This window comes from Haliotis asinina, chromosome 12 (assembly GCF_037392515.1).
Source record: "Haliotis asinina isolate JCU_RB_2024 chromosome 12, JCU_Hal_asi_v2, whole genome shotgun sequence".
Lineage (NCBI taxonomy): Eukaryota > Metazoa > Mollusca > Gastropoda > Lepetellida > Haliotidae > Haliotis > Haliotis asinina.
In genome coordinates, this window is record NC_090291.1 from 6,208,911 (window position 1) to 6,228,445 (window position 19,535).

The following is a 19,535-nucleotide window of genomic DNA, read 5'->3' on the forward strand; positions in this document are numbered from 1 at the left end:
CTTCTGTTATTTTTAATGTAGCCCGCTGACAAGCGTTGTACATTGCAATACACCCCGCTGACAACAGCTGCTCATTCGTTACTTCATAGTAGTTACTGTTTTTAAATCTCGAATAGCATTAAATGATGCATGAGGCAGGGAAGTTACAGATTGTTTTGCGAATAAAAATCGATGGAAGGGAGATAATTCTAAATCGTTTTTTTTTCTATCGTCCGCAAAATCTAGCGATGGCTACGAAAACATTTGACTCTTTTCATTAAATAAATTTCAACAAAACGTTCCATGTTGTCCCACTGAGGATTTGAACAAGGGAATTATATCGCGGCGACTTTACTAGGACAGTACCTACAGGGAAAGATGCAAGATGCAAGATGCAAGATTCGAATCGTTTGATTTGCACAGGCTGGCTGAACTGTACTATTCGATACCTAAGCTTCAAACAGTTCACAGTTAACGTTGTCGTGTTCGATAAGGTGATAATAAACTAACATTTACGGTACCTCAACCCATGCACACACACCCCAAGTCTTTCGCCCAGTACTGGGGGCGATGAAGTAGCCCAGTGGGTATATCATCCACTCGTCATGCTGTAGCCCCGGGTTCTATTCCCCACACATGCACAATATGTGAACCCCAGTTTTGGTGTCCCCCGCCGTGATATTGCTTGAATATACCAATAAGATACATACTCACCCTGAACTAACAGCATGCTAGAGCTTCATGATACCTTTCATTGGGAAATAGTTAACGATTGTCCAGATTGTCCTGACGTTTGCACCCATTACACAGATGCTTACACGTTCAGACCCCTTGTAAAAAGTATTCGGACACTTGACGTAATTACCATGAAGTGAGTTTAGGATGGATCTTTGTAAAATTTTACTGGCAAATTGGAAACCATCTCTGCTCCTCGCACATACTTTCAGTTCAAATTTGCGACTACTATTTAATAATGACATCACATTTATCAACTTACGTATGGATCCACCATGCAAATTTCCCATAGGACGCCATGTTAAAGGATTTCAGGGCACTGTACACATGTTGATTAAATTGTCGCCATTCGATAAATAAGGAACGAAAAATCAAACAGAAATTATGTGATTTTAGGTAAGATGATTCCCTACAAATGTTCAAAATTTTATGTTGGTCTTACGAAAATTAGATTCATGAAAATTGTTTATGCTCCACTTACGGAAGCGTATAGGGCCACGGTGAAATTTGTTTGGTGTCACTATCTCCTACGTAGGACTTAATATCTCTTACGTAGGACTTACTATCTCTTACGTAGGACTTAGGAATACAATCTTCTACTTCGGAGTTACTATCTCCTACTTAGGTGATACTAACTCCTACGTAGGAGATAGTACGTCCTACGTAGGTGATGTTAAGTACTAAGTCCCATGCAGGAGATACTAAGTAGTAAGTCCTACGTAGGACATATTAAGTCCTACGTAATATGACGTAGGAGATATCAAGTCCGACGTAGGAGATAGTGACACGAAAAACATTGTTCACCGTGGCCCTAATACGCTGCCGTACACACTAAATTAAAATGTAAGTCTATGATAATTACGTCAAGTGTCCGAATACTTGTTGCATGGGTCTGTAGATGCACTCTGATGTTATAATGAAACAGAATTCTTATGCTATAAAGAATAAAAACAAAATACACTGAATTTGCATAAAATGTTTGTTAGCGGCTCACAATGGCCGCCCGAGAACTCCCAATATTTCTGAATTCGTCAATGCACAGCATTAATAGTCGAACGTATTCCTCAGCCTAACTGAAGGCCGCTGTTGTATATCTACGACATGTCATTCCATCTACATCTGAGTCCTGACCGCTTCAGATGATACTCACAAAGATGTTTTCAGTTGAACTTACGATTTATTTGAACCCCTCAATCCATCATTAAATTATTGATATTTATTTTTGTATTTCTAGCTTACAATGAGTGACGGATATTCTCCAGATGCCACGGAAGAACAGAAGGCTGTGGCACAGGACCTCTTGGATAAGATTGTGGACAAGAATGTAAAGGATACAGTTATATACTCCCGCTACTCGGAAACAAGCGATCGGTATGATATGGTAGGTTGCAGCTGCGACAGTGGCGTGGTAGCACGTTCATGTCCAAGACACACATCCACATATTACGTACGCGACACGACACGACACGAGACACGACACGACATCGCAGCGCAGCGCAGCGCAGCGCACCGCACCGGAGCGCAGCGTAGCGCAGCGCAACGCACCAAAACAAAACAAAACAAAACAAAACAAAACAAAACAAAACAAAACAAAACAAAACAAAACAAAACAAAACAAAACCAAACCATATAGACTCATCCAAACATTGGTTTAGACTGAGTTTTGGTTATCATTTCCTAACAAGTTTTAAATCTTAATTTGCATCCTCTTACAGAAGTGTATGTTACTTGTTTCATCAGGTATCAAATCAGGTGATCAATAGCATTAGATAAACGACCTCCTTATATTGCACCAGTATTTCAAAGGCTCACACATGTTAATACGTATGTACCGTTAGATTAGCACGATAATAAGAAACGGTATTTCTGGCGGCAAATTTCATTATTATTATTGGAAGAGTATACAGCTTAACTTATTATAGAAAGCTGATATTTGCTTCAAAATTGCACTAAACATTGCTTCAGTTTTCTTACGCCATGCGCTTTGGCTATTACGTAAAATAAGGTTATTGCTGACAGGCTATGGTCGTCTGCAACTACAATGGCCCCAAAGAGACGGCTGCCGTTGTTGCGGAATATTTCCAAAGGAACAGAGAAGATGTGCGTCTTTTGGATGTAGCTGCTGGCACTGGTCTCTGTGCTGTGGAGGTATATAAGATGCAATGGCAGCTCTAAACTGTCACATCCATTTTTAGCATGCACTATTGCAGTGTAAAGAAAGTATGGAAAACCATTTACTGGTAAAAAGACATCCTATTCCTTTCATATTGTACCAAGAGAAACTAGGTCACAAAATTTGATGAAAATCTAAGACCCTGTGTATAGATGATTTAATAATATGCTAAACACTACTGTATCTCTAATTTCTAATTTTCTAGAATAATACCAAAAGAATATATACATATGGAAATTAATTAAGCAACACCAAATTCAAAGACACATAAAAACGTAACAAAGTTTAACGAAGTAATTTTGATGATTGATTATTCAATTTTGATGTATTGACATACAGCATGAGCTTTTCATGGGTTGATATGACGCGCGTGAAGCTTGCACAGCGCACGTGCATTGCTTTAACCTCAACTTTCGAAAAATGCACTTTTTCCCTGGGGTGTTTACAAGCGCAGGTTGTCGATTGCATTCGGTTTTTCATTCATTTCAATGTCATGGCACGTAGGAAATTATCAGAGGCCACTCGTTGGCAAATAATCGGCATGAGGAATGCTGGTATGTCTCTAAGACAAATCGGGACTCAAATCGGACGACATCATTCCATAATTTCAAAACTTTTGAAAAAATACCGGGCCACTAATGAAGTTAAAGACCTGCCTAGACCAGGAAGACCCAGGAAGACCACAGTCCGGGAGGACAGAGCTTTACTGAGACTTGTACGGCGCAGGTCCTTCGACTCGAGCTCTCGGTTGAGACAGGAGTGGCTTCCAGGGAGACCCATCTCGAACAGGACTGTTCGGAATCGTCTGAAAGCTGCAGGATACCGGGCAAGGAGGCCAATCAAGCGACCCAGACTGTCTCCAGCCCATAAGGCAGCCCGACTGGCCTGGTGTAATGACCGTTTGCACTGGAACATTGCCTCTTGGAGGAAGGTCCATTTCTCAGATGAGAGCCGGTTCTTGCTGCACATGGTGGACGGTCGTACTCGGGTCTGGAGGCAGAGGAACACAGCAATGGCTCCACGGAACATCCAGGAGACTGTGGCCTTTGGGGGAGGTTCCGTTATGGTATGGGGGTGCATTTCCATGAACTGCAAGTTGGATATCATTACCATCCGTGGCAACCTTAACGGTGTTCGTTACCAACAGGAGGTTCTTGACAGGGCTGTGGTACCTCATTTTGAGAACCATCCTCTGGCAACGAGACCCATATTTATGGACGACAATGCTAGACCTCACAGGGCGCATGCTGTAAATGATTTTTTGCGGCAAAATGCAATTGACAGAATTCCATGGCCTGCCATGAGCCCTGACCTCAACCCCATTGAACATTTGTGGGACTTTATTGGCCGTCGTGTGAGGCAGAGAGACCCACCAGTCCATAATCTCAACGAATTGACGGCTGCCCTGCATGAGGAGTGGAACAGGATCCCCCAGAATCAGATCCGGAGACTCATCCAAGGAATGAGGAGGCGTCTGGAATCGGTGGTGCGTGCGCAGGGAGGACACACTAGATATTGATGAAAGTCGGTGTGCAGACTCTCAGATGACTGTTCTTTCTTTCCATGTGACATTTGTGTTAATACACCTGACAACAACGTCTGTGGATGAATAGTAAATTGTGTCCATTTTTTCATGAATTTAAGACAGTTTTAAGAATTTGGATTTCGTTGCAATAAAGCAAAGTCTTGATACTTTTTCCCTTTAAGTTGTTTGTCAGAGATCGTCTGTTGAATAAAAAAGTGTCAAACTATATCAACCCGGCATATTTTGATTGTCAGAACACTTCAAAGTTGCTCCAATAGAAAAAATTGGGGTGTTGCTTGATTAATTTCCAGGTGTATATGTCCACTAGCTCCGTAAATATGGGTTCCTGAAGATGGACGCCTTGGATGCCAGTCCCGGGATGCTGGAGGAAGCTAAAGCTAAAGGGCTGTATGACCAGTACATTACTGACATTTTAGGAGAAAATACGCTTGACATTTCAACAGGTGGGTAAATCTCATAAATATCGAAACGGTTTTGTGTTATTCATTAAAAGGGAGCACATACCAATATGGCGACAAAGTGGATCAGGTGTTAACTTGTTACGCCGAACGCCCCGGTTCGATTGCCTATATGGTCACAATGTGTGAAGCCCATTTCTGGTGTCTCCACCGTCATATGGGATCATGATAAGGAGTACAGTTTGGCAATTATTCACTACCGACAACGACAGATGACAAGGTTTGGTTTGGTTTTATAGTTTAAGGGCAACGTGGGCCAATAAGAGACCTATTTGCACCAAACCAAACACATTGAACTGATGTAATAAACCGTCATATGTAATTCAAATTCATTACAATTTCACAAGTAATTGTTTAGATAAAAGAAACGAGAAAACTATCAAAATCAATTTGGATAGATGGGTACATATATCGAGTAACCACTGTTTTGTGTTACGGATTAAAAACCTGAAGTACTCAATTTAGTTTCTGAAACACGAAATACTCAGTCATTACAAAAGCGGTAGATTCAGCTGGCAAAGTGTTTAGAATGATTTGAAACCACAGAACTTCGAGGGGATGTCAATAAGTTTTGAGTCTTGCATAGAAAAAACACAAAATATTGGTATGAATCACATTTATTTTTCAACATAGTTCCTTTGTGAGTCAAGACACTTGTTCCATCTTTTGTGCCAGTCGCTGATGCCATCTCTGTAGAGGGCGCCATGTTGGTCCTCAAACCAAGCCTCAGCAATGTAAGCTCATTATCATCCTGAAATCAAGTATTTCGTGAGATGTGGGAACAGATGGTAATCATTTGGTGCCAGGTCTGGAGAGCAGGGGGGATGCGGCAACATTTCGTATCCGCATTCCTGGACAGCAGCGGCTGCAACGCGAGAGGTGTGTACTGGAGCATTGTCTTGATGTAGAAGAATACCACGTCTGATCATGCCCCGGCGCTTCTCCTTGATTGACTGTCGCACTTGCCTCAACAAGTTAGCGTGATAATCCTCATTCATTGTTCTTCCTTTTCGTACGTAATCTATGTGGATGATGCCTTTGCTATCCCAGAAGACTGTCGCCATTACCTTCTGCACTGATCTGGAGGCTTTAACGTTTTGGTCCTGGGAGAAGTGACATGTTTCCATTCCATGGATTCTTGTTTGCTCTCAGGATCATAGTGGTGGATCCAGGTTTCATCACAGGTTACTAGCCTAAAGTGAAATTCTTCTGGATTCTTGTTGTATCTGGTTAGCATGGATTTGCTTATGGTGACCCTTGTTTGCTTCATTTCATCTGTAAGCATTCTTGGCACCCATCTTGCATACACCTTAGACATGGCGAGATGTTCATGAAGAAATGTCTCGATGGATCCGTGTGAAATGCCTGTGGTCTCCTCTAACTCGTGGAGTATGATTCGACGATTTTCCAGCACAAGTCTATGCACTCTGTCAATGTTTTCCTGACAAGTGCTTGTTGTTGGGAGACCTGGACGGGGGTCATCTTCAAGACTCTCTCTACCATGCTTAAATTCATTGACCCATCGTTTGATGGTAGCAGATGAAGGGGAAGACTTCCCATAAACTTCTGAAAGCCTTTCTTTAATGTTCTTCGCCGAGTTTCCTTCAAGAACTAAAAACTTAATTACTGCTCTATACTCAATGTTATTCATTTTCACTGCCGTGAGGGGGGTCTCTTTCTGTCAATGTGAGCTGTTCAATAACTTCTGCGAGTAGGATACCAAAACTTATATATCACATCAGCTCCACCCCAAGGTTCAATGTCGTACCATAGGCTGTGACACCTGGATATGAAAAATGCTCAAGGCTCAAAACGTATTGACATCCCCTCGTAAATCTGTCTAAGCCATTCAAGAGCCCGTTTAGATTACATCCTATTTTCCAGATGACGTGACAACAGCTAGAATTGTGCTTTGCACAGACCCATATATGACATTACGCCCAGCGCATGCAAAAAGATAATGCTTGATATTTTCAGGCGTTTCAAAATTGCAATGGCCACATTTAGAAGAAACCGTCTTATCTATAATAGTCCTGTAATCACATGTCTGTATTCCATATTATTCTACCAACACATGTGTGATCTAGGGGAATGCAAGATGCAGTCCGTGAATGTGGTGGTTGTGTCATATTTTACACATTGTTTTACAGATACATACGACGCCGTTGTTATGTGTGGATTCAGTACTGAAATACTGCAAAGATTACCTATGACAGCTTTTGAAGAACTGATAAGGATAGTCAAACCAGGTTCGTAGTTATGGCACAGTTAAACAGGCTCCTCGTACCTCATCATTTCGTCTTTAAACAATGCACGAAATAAGGTCTAGATTTCTGACGGATGGTCTATATTTACAGCTTGCCAGCCTGATGGCCTGGCAATTTTGTAGATATTCATACATCTGAGTAAATACACCATATCCTTGTGCCCTGTTTGGTTATATCCATTTTGAGATGGTAACATTTTGAAGTTGCCAGCCCTGAAGTCAGGATGGGTTTTGACTTATTTCAAAGACTGCTTTAAAACATGCTTGGGTTCCTAGGCCGTTGTCAGAATAGGTGAGGCTAATATCGCACGATTTCTTTGATAGTGCATTATACCCTAATAGAAAACCCTAATAGACGTCGGAACTAGCGCTTCTTTATTTTTATACCATGGTGGTAGCGTAGTGGTTGCAACGACCGCTCACAACGCCGGATACCTGGGTTCCATTCTCCACATGGGTGCAATGCATTGATAAGGTGGAATATTACTTAAACCTGCTTAAAATCATACTCACTCTCTCACACTTTACATAATTGTTCAACGTTTGGTTTAAATTGACCTATTTTTTTGTTATTGTTGACTTGTTAGAACATGTATTACAAGCGATGTCCCGCTTAAGCATTTCTTAGAAATGAAATTTCATAAAAGTAAGCTTTCATGTTTATGTCTTCTGTTTGACAAACAGCCAGTGTTGCATTTGAGAGAGCACGTTTATTGGAACAGTATACAGCTTAACGTGTCATGGTAAGTTGCTATTCAACTCCAAATGGCCAAATGCATTGGTTCAGTTGGATTACAATGAAGAAATGTATGTACTGAACTGCAAAAGAAACGCAGCTCTGGCTCATTGTCAGTTAGAAGACATAAACATGAACGCCTACTTATATATATTCATTCATTCTTCCGTAGGCGGCTACTTCATCAACACCGGGAGGAAGACGATGTACACCCATGACGATGGTAAAGCAGAACAACTGAAAAGACAACTTAAAACACTGGAAGCAAATGGCAAATGGAAGCGTGTGCAAATGAAACATTTCAAGAATTATTTGAAAGGGGCTGATGGCGCCGTTAGTGTCCATATGATTTGCAAATGATATATTGCATGACGTCTCTTGTTCCTAAAGTCTTAAGTACTCATCTGAACACTACAATCCTTTGGTACAATACCTGTTACTTATCTTGTTAGATTTTCATTCACATTTTGAACACACCTCTATATGGACATTTTAACACTTACAATGACTCAAGGTATTATTGTTTAACATCACATAATAACACGTGTTCGGTATTGTTTGTATTAATGATATGACAAGACGTCAAGTATTATTTGTGGTATGTATAATAGATTACACATTTATATGATATATTTCATTGTTCTATATCGACATAGATTAACCCAGTGTGGACTTTGTATGTCTATTTCATGAAGACATATTAATGTTTTAATTGGAAGTCTTGAGAATGAAGTTTTGCATTTAATCCAGATTAAATGTGTTTTTCAGTGGTCGAAGAAACGCAACCAAGCATATTGTCCTTCGAAATGAATAAAAATAGGTGACTGATTTCCACCGAGATACAATTTTCTTGTTGACTGTGGCCATACCTTGAAACATTTGTCTTTCCATTTCACTCGCGGCAGTAAAAGTTTAACACTGATTCTGTGTGCAGTTTGAGTGTCACAATAACTATTGCCTTTGAGGATATATTCCAGTTAGTTCTTAATTATACTTCTTGTCGTGTGCCATCTGAGTGGAACTGGGTCTTTTTTTTCAAAAGGGCACTGGTTATCGTCATCAGTAAAGTCTTTTGGATCGGCATAGGTTGTATTTTCTTTGCAATGGAGGTGATGGCTTCATTTCGGAAAATCGGTCGTAGTCTTTAAACGGACAATGCCGACTTTGGATTTTCTGGACCTTGAACACTGTTTGATTTTTTCAGATCATTATTCTAGAATCGCGTACACAACAAGCACAGACAGTGGGTAGAATAATATTTCGTGAGTTATTACTCCTCGTGAGGAAGGAGCAAGTCTTGCAAAACTTCATTCTGTTACTACATGTCACTCTTATGTTGTGGCACAACAAGCCCTCATCACAGTTTATCTTGTCACACACAGAAATGTCGTTTTATGATTGGCCCAGTGCTCTTCTATTGTTTTCACTGTACACCGCTTAGAAGCAAGTAACAGTTTCTATCTACCCGGCTGGGAATGCCGAACTCATATGATACTTCGTGGTCGTAATTCTTTTTCTTGAATAACTTTGAATCACTATGTACAGAAAAGATATGATATGATAATGATATAGCGCACATATCCACGCACTAGTCCTTGCTCAAGGCGCTGGTATTTTTTCCTTGATCACTGGATGTCAATGTCAACAGCACGTCATATTTCAATCTCAACTCCCTGGGGAGTATACAACTCTTGCCGCCACTTGGCGCACAGAGTTTATTGAGGCTCTCTCATCCTAACAAGGTACCCATTCACATCTGGGTGGACTGGGACACATAGTCACAATACTTTGTCCATGTTCACTGCACGTTGCTGTACACACAACTAGCTATAGGTGTTTGCACGTATTCATATGGCCACCATCTTGTCAGATACCAACGGATTCGTGGGTTCTATTAAGTGCACAGTGCTGTGTACTGTACACTAGGGCTTGTTACTACACTGAAAGAGTCAGCACACAGAGTGGACTCCAAGGTTTTCACACCCGGTCACAGGTGGGCTCGATCCCGACACCTCAACTTCGCTGGATCACTAGCCTGGCGCCTTAGCCAGCTCGCCCCTTATATTTTGCAAATGGAAATCAATACAAACCCACCCCCCACCACCCCAAACATGTATACCTGTGCTCCAAATAACTCATACATTCATACATTCAAGGTGTTGCCTGGGATTTTCATCGTTCAGTCTGCTTTTCTAGATGAAAATGTCACAGGATAATTTTTCGAATTCAGTTTTCTTCCTACATTGATGGGTCGTGAGTTAGCCTAATGGATAGAGTGTTGGCTCGTCACGTCGAAGGCTCGGGTTCAGTTCCCCACATGGGTATAATGTGTGTCGCTCAATTCTGGTGTCCACCGCTGTTGTATTGCTGGAATATTGCTAAAAGCGGCGTAAAACCATACTCACTCCTACATTGGCCAGAATCGCTGATGTGATTGACACGTCAACGCATCCCGATTGCTCATGCTGTTGATCACTATATTGCTGCAGACTCGATTACGTACAGACCACCTCCATTTAGCTAGAACGTTGGTGCGTGTGGTGTAAAACAAAACTCACTCACACTCCTGCATTGGTTGCATGGCCCTCTGTGCTGCTATCGAAGCATGCCAGGGACACCATCACGTTCATGTATTGCTATATATCAGTATGCATCTCAGCGACGCTGTTGTAGTGGTATGTCTATCATATCATGCTAAACAAACGTGCACTGCATTGCATTGGGCTAGTCTGTGTTGATAGCAAGTACGTTTGTTATAAACAAAAGAATATCCTTGTCACGTAATGTGCAAATTTGGCATATGATGTGTCGCCACTGCTCCCGACTGTAATGACACCGCTCAGTACATGCCACAGACATCTTTTTGGTGTCCCCGGGGACAGTAGGGAACACTAGGCGTTCGCTTGTCACGTCTAACACCAGGGTTAGATTCACCACAAGGGCACAATGTATGAAACCCTGAAACCCATTTCTGGTGTCCACCGCCGTGATATTACTGGAATATTGCTAAAAGCGGCTTTAAATGTTTTACGTCACTCACCCTGGCGTCCCCGAGAATACATTCACTCCTCTGATATCAGTCATGTTTAGCTGCGTGCACAAAACGTCATGCCACACGTGTTGCATATTGCTTGTACGGAAAACATATTTTGTAAAAAATACCCAATTACTGTAAAAGAAGTATAGATCAGATTATAATAAAATGACGAAACAATGGTCAGTTTAAATCAAAGACAGGTTCTCGTTGCGCCGACGTCAATCTTGGCTTTTTCTGGTGAGATTTCCCAGGAACAGGAACATAAAGCGTTAGTACATGGGACAATAATCACAATTTTGCGAAAATGCGTGCAAAACACGTACCAGTGCTTTTGGTTGCATTTTGACAAATGAAACATGATGGTTGCGATCTATACGATCAGTGTTCTTCGATACTTTTACTAGACATGTCCTACGATCTGGAAACACCGAACTGTTTGACACTTCCAAGATGGCGGGAGGTATCGGAACGTGCGCCAGTCAGTGCACAAAGTTGACAACATGCGTCTCGTTCGTCTTAGACCAGAATGGGACTTGTTATGATGGGACCAGTTGTAATCCTATCGTGCTACCGGAAACCGTGATATTTTATGAAATGAGCGTGTTTCATTAACGTTATCTTTCTTAATCATGTTCGAATTTTTACCTCTTGGCCTACTACAGTCTAATGTCTGATGTTTTTTCCATACTTGGACGGATACCGTATGTTCCTTGTTTCTGTTGTCACCTAAACAACTGAGAGTGTACTTACCAACCACTGTCATTTACAAACACCATGGTACACTGATGACCCAACTATTTGATAGACATTATAGAAATTGGTGGGTCTTTAATAAAGAATACAACTTCATGCCCAGCATATCACATGATACCATGAATGTAAACAGTTTTATGTCGGTTTTACCAATAGTTCAGCACTATCACGTCGGGCAACACCGAAGATGGCCTTCACACGTTGTACCCATGTGGGGAATCGAACCCAGATCTTCGGTTTGACGTACAAATACAGACAAGAACGAGACATGGGTGGTATTTAACAGGAAGGTAGCTTGGTATTGGCATTCATGCTTCGTGTAAGGGGGCGGTGAAATAGCCAAGCGGTTCTCCCGTAACCCCGATGACCGGAGTTCTATTCCCCACCTTGGAACATAGTGTGAAACGCATTTCAGGAGTCCCCGAAGTCATGTTGCTAGACTTGCTAAAACGGCCTAATGCGCACTCACTAATGACCTTGCCTTTCACTCATGACTGTTTAATAATGCAAGGACTAGATGATTTTAAACCGCTTCGGACATTTTATATCACGTCAGATATTTTATGGTGAGCTCAAAGTGACCCAGGGCATTGCTGGTATTGTGAGATACTGCAGATTACACACAAGGATCAAAGTTCACCCGTCACTATGCTCGGACTTTATGACATAATGTGCTCACCTGTCTCTAACTGCAAACACAATAACGTCTACGCAATCGGTTTCTTGGAAATAATGATCCGTGAAGATCCGGGGTAGACTAGGCCTTCAGCAACCCATGTTTGCCATAGAAGGCGACTATGCTTGTTGTAAAAGGCGACAAAAGGGATCACGTGGTCAGTCTCGCTGACTACGCCTAGTAACATACTAAGCTGTTTGTTTATATTTTAACATTTTTCTTACTTATTTGTATTTACTTATCCCCAATATACAGATCACCTGATCAGAGTCACTTTGTTTTCCTCATAACCATTGGAAATCAATCTCAAACGGCACAATTATCAATATCAACTCCCTGGGAACCATACAACTCTTGCAGCCACCAGGCGCATTCAAGGTTTGGAGTGATGATTCATTCGACGTGAATATAAACGACTCGATCCTCATATTAAGGTCATTGTGAGTGGTGAAGTATAATGTAACGCCTACAGTATTGCATGAACGAATATGTTCTGTCGGTAGGTGTCTCAGTCTACGTTTAGCATAGGTGCTTACAGTTCTGGGCAGGTAAGCCGGCGAATAATTCCTTTTGTCTCATTCTCAATATTACAAAATGACAGCGAACATTTTCCATCAAACTGACAAGAAGAACTGGATTGTTTTGTATTGTTAATATGTTTTTCAAACCAAACTGACAGATAATACCATCATCAATGTGTTTTCTGATGAAAATGCATCTCGATAAAACGCGCCCAAAAAGGCAGACATGGGAAAGATTCTCTATGACATTCGTGAAAGTGAAAATACACGTACATGTCGTGACAACACTACTAATGAAAGTGAGCTTCATTTGGTTTCGATACAATCACAATGCCATGACCTACGAGAGATTAGAGGAATCAAGTCTTGGGACGACTGCAAGTTGTCCAGACTGGACGCAGGGTAACCGCTCATTTTAATGTTCATGTTAGGACAATCCACGACTGCCATTGCAGTGGTCGACTTTCAGTAACATCACAACATCACGACCGACTGGTTGTGAGCAACCATCTGCTGGATCATTTACCCAGAGAGACAGATTATTGAGACTCACAACAGATCCATTAGCGCAGATACAGTTCGTCGACGTTTGAGGGGAAGAGACCTCTGCTGTCACAGACCATATCGTAGTCCTGTCCTCACCGCTCCTCACCGCCCAAACTGACTCCCATGGGCAACTCACCATCGAAATGGACGTTATCGACATTGGAAAAGTCTGCTTTTATCTCACGGAAGCTGATATTGTCCACGTTACCACATATTGGACGTTACAGAAATCATTTCTCCCAGTGAAACAACGCTCGTACCCACACTGCCTGAGTAACACTGGACTTCATAAGACATCATGGCATCCAAATACTACAATGACCTGCAATCAGTCCGGATTTAAGTCCAATAGACGGCCTTGGGTATGAGATTCAAAGAAAATTGAATGACCTCCAACCAAGGCCGACAACTGCTGAAATGTATCAGGCATTTCGCAGAGTATGGATCCAAGAGCCTACGGTCTTTATCATGCGGTTAATTCATTCCATGTACCGACAATGCAATGTTTACATCGATGCCCATGGAGGTACATTTCACCCTGTCAGTGCTTTGATAAAATCAACACTCAATAAAACGCAAAATAAAAAGGATGGTATCATAGTGTTATCCTGTAAGGGAATAGGATATGGTCTGCCTGGCATGGTCACCACGGAGAGTGTCTAAGTGGAGTACCAACGCACAACAGTGACAGTGTTTTACCATGAAATGCAGTATATCAATCAACTATATTCAAACGGCAGATGTGAATGAAATCTGATTCGTATTCTCTGGGACCAGCATCACTCGATACTGTCCTGACTGTGATGTTCCGGGGATCTATTGGTGGTGACCTAGTTCATTTCCATCTTTTACTAGATTTTTCTATTTTATTTAGCATTATTTCAGCATTAAGCTCTGTTTGTCATAGTCATCATTTCCCAGAACGTTTTTAGTTTTGATTGTGTATAAGCATTTTCCCGTCCTTTTACTAGAGAAGTTGGGATGTTTATCAGTGCATCATATTGTGCTTGAGAATGGTTGTCAAGTTTTCATTGTTCTTGTGGTTCCCATTTTTCGATCATACTACTTCTCATAAATATATAAATATATATTTTGGTTCCAATCATTTTGACCTTTTTATGAGCCAAATTATCACACGGACCAGAAAAACCATCGTGGTCACCGTGGGAAGTTTTACATAATCTACGTGTTGATAATATACATTTGTATAAATACATAGTATGAATGATTAAGTTCCTATCTAGTCTAAATTCTAAGGTTGTAATTATTTTTGGGTGGTTGTTATGATATTACTCCTCACAAAATCAAGATTCGTAATTAAACCAAGTATAAACGGCAGGGGAATGTACATGAAAATATGTGTTTGTATGATCATGCATTTGAAGGTGTGGGGAGAGGTAAATGTTGCACTTCAGACTATTTTGCGCATATGACGACGTGCCTCTGTGTGTACGTGTGGTGCTTGTACTAACCCAGACTTCAGCTGGTTTTATAGTGCTAGCTCACAGGAGATACCATGCCACAATTAAGCGTAAATACCCTACTCAGGCACATTATACTGGACACTCCAACCACTACACTGCAGAGGCCATTTCAAGGCCGTTAAATGAACTTCTTTGATGTGAAGATCTGAAAGCAATCACTTAAACATGAAGGTCTGATTGCATGTTCCATATAGTTATGCCAATGTATCTGTTTTTTATTTGTTTGACCTTTGCAAAATGAACAAATTCAGATTCCTGCAAAGTTCAGAGAGCTTTAGACCGTATAACTAGCTTTTACCATCCACCGAATGTCTATTTTGGGGAAATCATGGTTGACTTAAGTCGATTCTATGTTTGTTTTGTTATGAGAGTGGATTTTTTGGTAAATTGTATTGTTGATTAAGTGATACTTGTTATTGGGTCACAATGTTCAGAGTTTTGAGTGATAATCATTATGGGTCACATTTTGTATCATAAATGTTAATTGCTTTTCGTACTTTGACAGCAGGCTTTAAGGTAGCGCTTTAGAGTTACCTCCCTTTGAGTATGTGTTTTGATTAGTTGTATGTACTTCCGGGAGACTACGAGAAGGTTCTAAGTTAATGGCTATGCTCGTATTGTGCTCGAATGTTCATGAATCAGTGATTTGTAAATAAAGGCTGGTTGTTGTATTGACGACACGGACACACACATGGATTAACTGAATACTTTAGACTTGTCAGTGTTATATTTTGCTGGTTCTGAGGTGATTTCTTGCATCTTTTGTCAGGGCAAATTATTAACCGTAACAGTTTCTGCTTTCATTTCATCATTATCCAGTCGATATTCACCTATTATAAAATAGACAAAGCCACATACTGAGTGTTAAAATGTCTGTGACTGTTTCTTTTATCAATATAGCCATGTCGTTACAATCACGTTTTGAACATTCGGCTTGACTAATGCACAATACCTATACCTAGATGTATCAGTTTACATATGCTTAAAAATTATATTAATTGGAAATACTGATCTATGAAATGTAGTCGTTACTATGCTCGGTTACTGCAGTATTATGTACACATCTGAGGATAACTGGAAACGCTATACCCACTAGAAGAATATGTTTGATGTGAAATGTAAAACCATCAATATGTAGATCTAAGGCATATATATAAGTTTCTTGGAAAGAAAAACTCTCCAGTTTTGATCAAGTTCTGTCGAAACATCATTTACTTAGTCACCGGCATCGATTAGTACTAACCAAATAGAAGCCTTTTCTGCATATACATAATGTTACCAGTTGTTGATATAATAACTGTTGTTGTAATACAAAGCTGGTGAAGGTCCATGTTGCGGATATTTTTATTGGTTTATTTGTGTCGGACAGAACATATGACACGTCTAATAAGGAACTATACTCTCCCCCAAAGAAACGCCGTGGCATCTTTAGCTACATGAAAGAATATCGTCATGCCGCGACTTACAGCTGTAAATCGAAAAATTGTCATAGGACGTCAGGACACTGGGGAGTCTCACATCTGCATTTGCACGTCACGTCAATGTTCACCATCAGTCGTTTATCTGATCAACATCAACAAATCCCCCCTGAAAAAACCGTACATCAGGGTACTTCATCTGAGGAACTGCAGTGTCTGGTTTGAGCGTGAGGCGTGAGGCGTGAGGCGTGAAGCGTGAGGCGTGAGGCGTGAGGCGTGAGGCGTAAACCACCCGTAATCGTGTAGGAGAACATGGACGTCGCGCCAGAAGACCCTGTTTTGGCCCTGTGCTGCAACGACTACATCGACGTTGATTGGCCAGTGATTCAATAACGTACTATTCTAGACTCTACAAAACTGGCAGCGTCCATGGGTAAGTGACATGACGAAGAGTACCTGTTTATCACGTCGAAATGGACCCTTGCTCAGGTTGACCGATATGGGGGCGAAAGTGTCACTGTGAGGGGAGCCATGTCCTACACCTTGACAATTTGACTGATATGAACATGGCAATCATCTCGCAGATAAGACCCAAAACACACTCATGTTGGATGAAATGCTTGCAAGTTGTCCTCCAGCAACACATAGGATTAATTAATAGCCGTTACGAATTGCCATTATTTCTGGACTTACCGATACACATTTAATTCCGGGTAAATCACCCTTACTGAAAGGTCCAAGACGCTGAATTAGGAGTGTTTCCCCGAACGTTTGGCTGATTTCGGAGGAGTCTACCGATGTCACCTGATTGTTCTTCATTACCCTCTGACACATCAACTTACTGATTATTTCCCTGGAACAGGTTAAGTTTTCTTTTAGAACAACTAGGTCAACAGCGGCCTTTGCGATCATAAGATGACCTTGGAGAAGGATATATGGAACTACATAAGTATTGGAGTTATCTTTATCTACCCTCTCTCCTGTTTACTTTTAACTAGTCTTTACTTTTTTAGCCGCAGAAAGTGGCTGAGTGGGTAAAACTGCTGCTTTCTAGCCTACTCTACCAGTGCGGTTGGTTAGATGAGCATATCTCTTCAGATATTATTACCTTTTTATAATTAAAATCATATTCTGGGATTTATTTGAAACATACTTTATTATAAGATTTGTCTCCGCGTGTAGATGTGACTGGCCAAATGTCTTTGCCTATTGAACAATAGCAAACAAATATATTCAAATTTCCGAATAGAACCGAGCTTTTTTGATCGACAGGATGATAACTTACATAACTTTAACCTGACCATCAAAACTTGAACTCCTTCTGTGACGACGTATTCTGAAATGAAAATCATACGTAATGATGGTACGACATTGCTATTCTGTATGGGAATACAACACGGCCTGCCTGTCATGGCCTCAACGTTATTCAAACTGCAGATGTGAAATCGGAGTTGAATTCATGATTAGGAACGCATTAGCTTATAGTCATTGACTCTCGCATCCTTCATACTGTCGTAAATATGCTGTTCCGGGGATCAGTTTGAGGTACGGTGTAACGACATTTTTTGCCTATTCGTTACATTATTTACTGAGCATCTCGGATACTCAATACTTTTAGTTAGTTTCAGTTAGTTTCTCTGTTTATACATGTCGCTGGTAATTTTTCACGGTTGACAAATTCAGTATTAATCAATCTTATTCAGTTTTACTTGCCCACGGCACAGTTGTGGTCATGGCAACGCTCCTTTACTTTACTGCAATTAATGTGCAGTCAGTTAACATCCAACTATGCACGAAGCTATGAATTTAGATTAACACAGATGTAGAAACAGCATTAACTTATGGTCTGTTTCATAGTTATATGTTATGGACTGAGTGACAGGTTTCGCTTGCTTGTATGTGCTGGGGATTGAATAGACTCTAATGAAACGATTGTGCTTCGAATTGGAGCTTTGAAGATCATAACAACAAGAAGGTCTGATCAGTGTAAAACATTGGGTGGTGTAAAGCACCGAGCGGGTATTCAGCTCAGTCAGTTTGCTACGGGGTTTTAAGGTAAGTTCATATTTGCTGTTTGGTAGACATATCATTCCAGGTGTGCATTCTATTGCAGTGGCCGTGTAAGACGAGTGGTTGTGTGTGTGAAGCAGAGCGTGATAGTGTTCTCGTTCGTGGACTTATCTATACGAGTGTAATATACGGGTTAGGCTGATACACAGGTTCGTTGGTGATGTTCGTTGTTTAAATCAACAACACCCCAGCTATATGGCGGCGTTACATGTAGACAGCATTGTAGCTTCATTGTACTGCATATTACAAAACATTTATTCATCTGCGTCATTCAGTTCGCAATTCTATAATAGTTAAAAAACATGCCTTCCTTTTTTTGAAATTGGGAATGCATGGAAGTAATCGAAATTCTTCAGTGAGTGAGTGAGTTTAGTTTTACGCCGCACTCAGCAATATTCCAGCTATATGCCGGCAGTCTCTAAATAATCGAGTCTGGACCAGACAATCCAGTGATCAACAAAATGAGCATCGATCTGCGCATGTGGGAACCGATGACATGTGTCAACCAAGTCAGCAAGCCTGACCACCCGATCCCGTTAGTCGCCTCTTACGACAAGCATAGTCACCTTTTATGGCAAGCATGGGTTGCTGAAGGCCTATTCTACCCCGGGACCATCACGGGTCTTCATATTCTAAATATCTCCATAGATGAAAGTGTGAGATATAAATAGATTTAAATGGGACTTTCTGATTGGTTTACAAAATGAAAACATAGATCACATGTGAGGTATATTTGTGGCGTCCACTGGGTTCTCCACCCGCCATGGCCAAGGTTGCACAGAATCGTGCACAAACATTCAAAGAGGTCAAAATAACAAAAGCCTGTATAATAATAGGGATCAAAATTCCAACCTTCCATATTCTACTGGGAACACTTCATTGTGATCGCTGCCTTTGTTTGGGTTACTAGTGCAATCAAACATGGTTACAGGCAGACAATGGAGAGATTAGTTAAAGTCGTTTGTCTTTTACATGCAGAAATACACAGATCTACAAAAGTACAGACAATAAAAACGTATGCAAAGAAAGTCTTTCTTCCAGCCAGAGGCTTGTCCTTGTTTACATGAAACAATGGAATTGCTGAATCTTGAAAACAGATACTTGTAGCCTTCCTGCTGTTGATACCAAATGTCCATC

At 41.0% G+C, this 19,535-nt stretch overlaps 1 protein-coding gene across 2 annotated transcripts in view; it reads left to right on the forward strand.

Moving 5' to 3' along the window:
- The window catches only part of LOC137258353 (methyltransferase-like protein 27), a 45,893-nt gene extending 37,155 nt beyond the window's left edge, over nt 1-8,738 (forward strand). For both annotated transcript variants that reach the window (XM_067796003.1, XM_067796004.1), the window contains exons 2-6: nt 1,949-2,095; nt 2,734-2,862; nt 4,741-4,876; nt 7,042-7,140; nt 8,066-8,738. In XM_067796003.1, the coding sequence (XP_067652104.1) occupies nt 1,955-2,095; nt 2,734-2,862; nt 4,741-4,876; nt 7,042-7,140; nt 8,066-8,253 (693 nt within the window). In that variant the 5' untranslated portion in view covers nt 1,949-1,954 and the 3' untranslated portion in view covers nt 8,254-8,738. The remainder of the gene's footprint in view (nt 1-1,948; nt 2,096-2,733; nt 2,863-4,740; nt 4,877-7,041; nt 7,141-8,065) is intronic.
- The last annotated feature ends 10,797 nt before the right edge of the window (nt 8,739-19,535 follow it).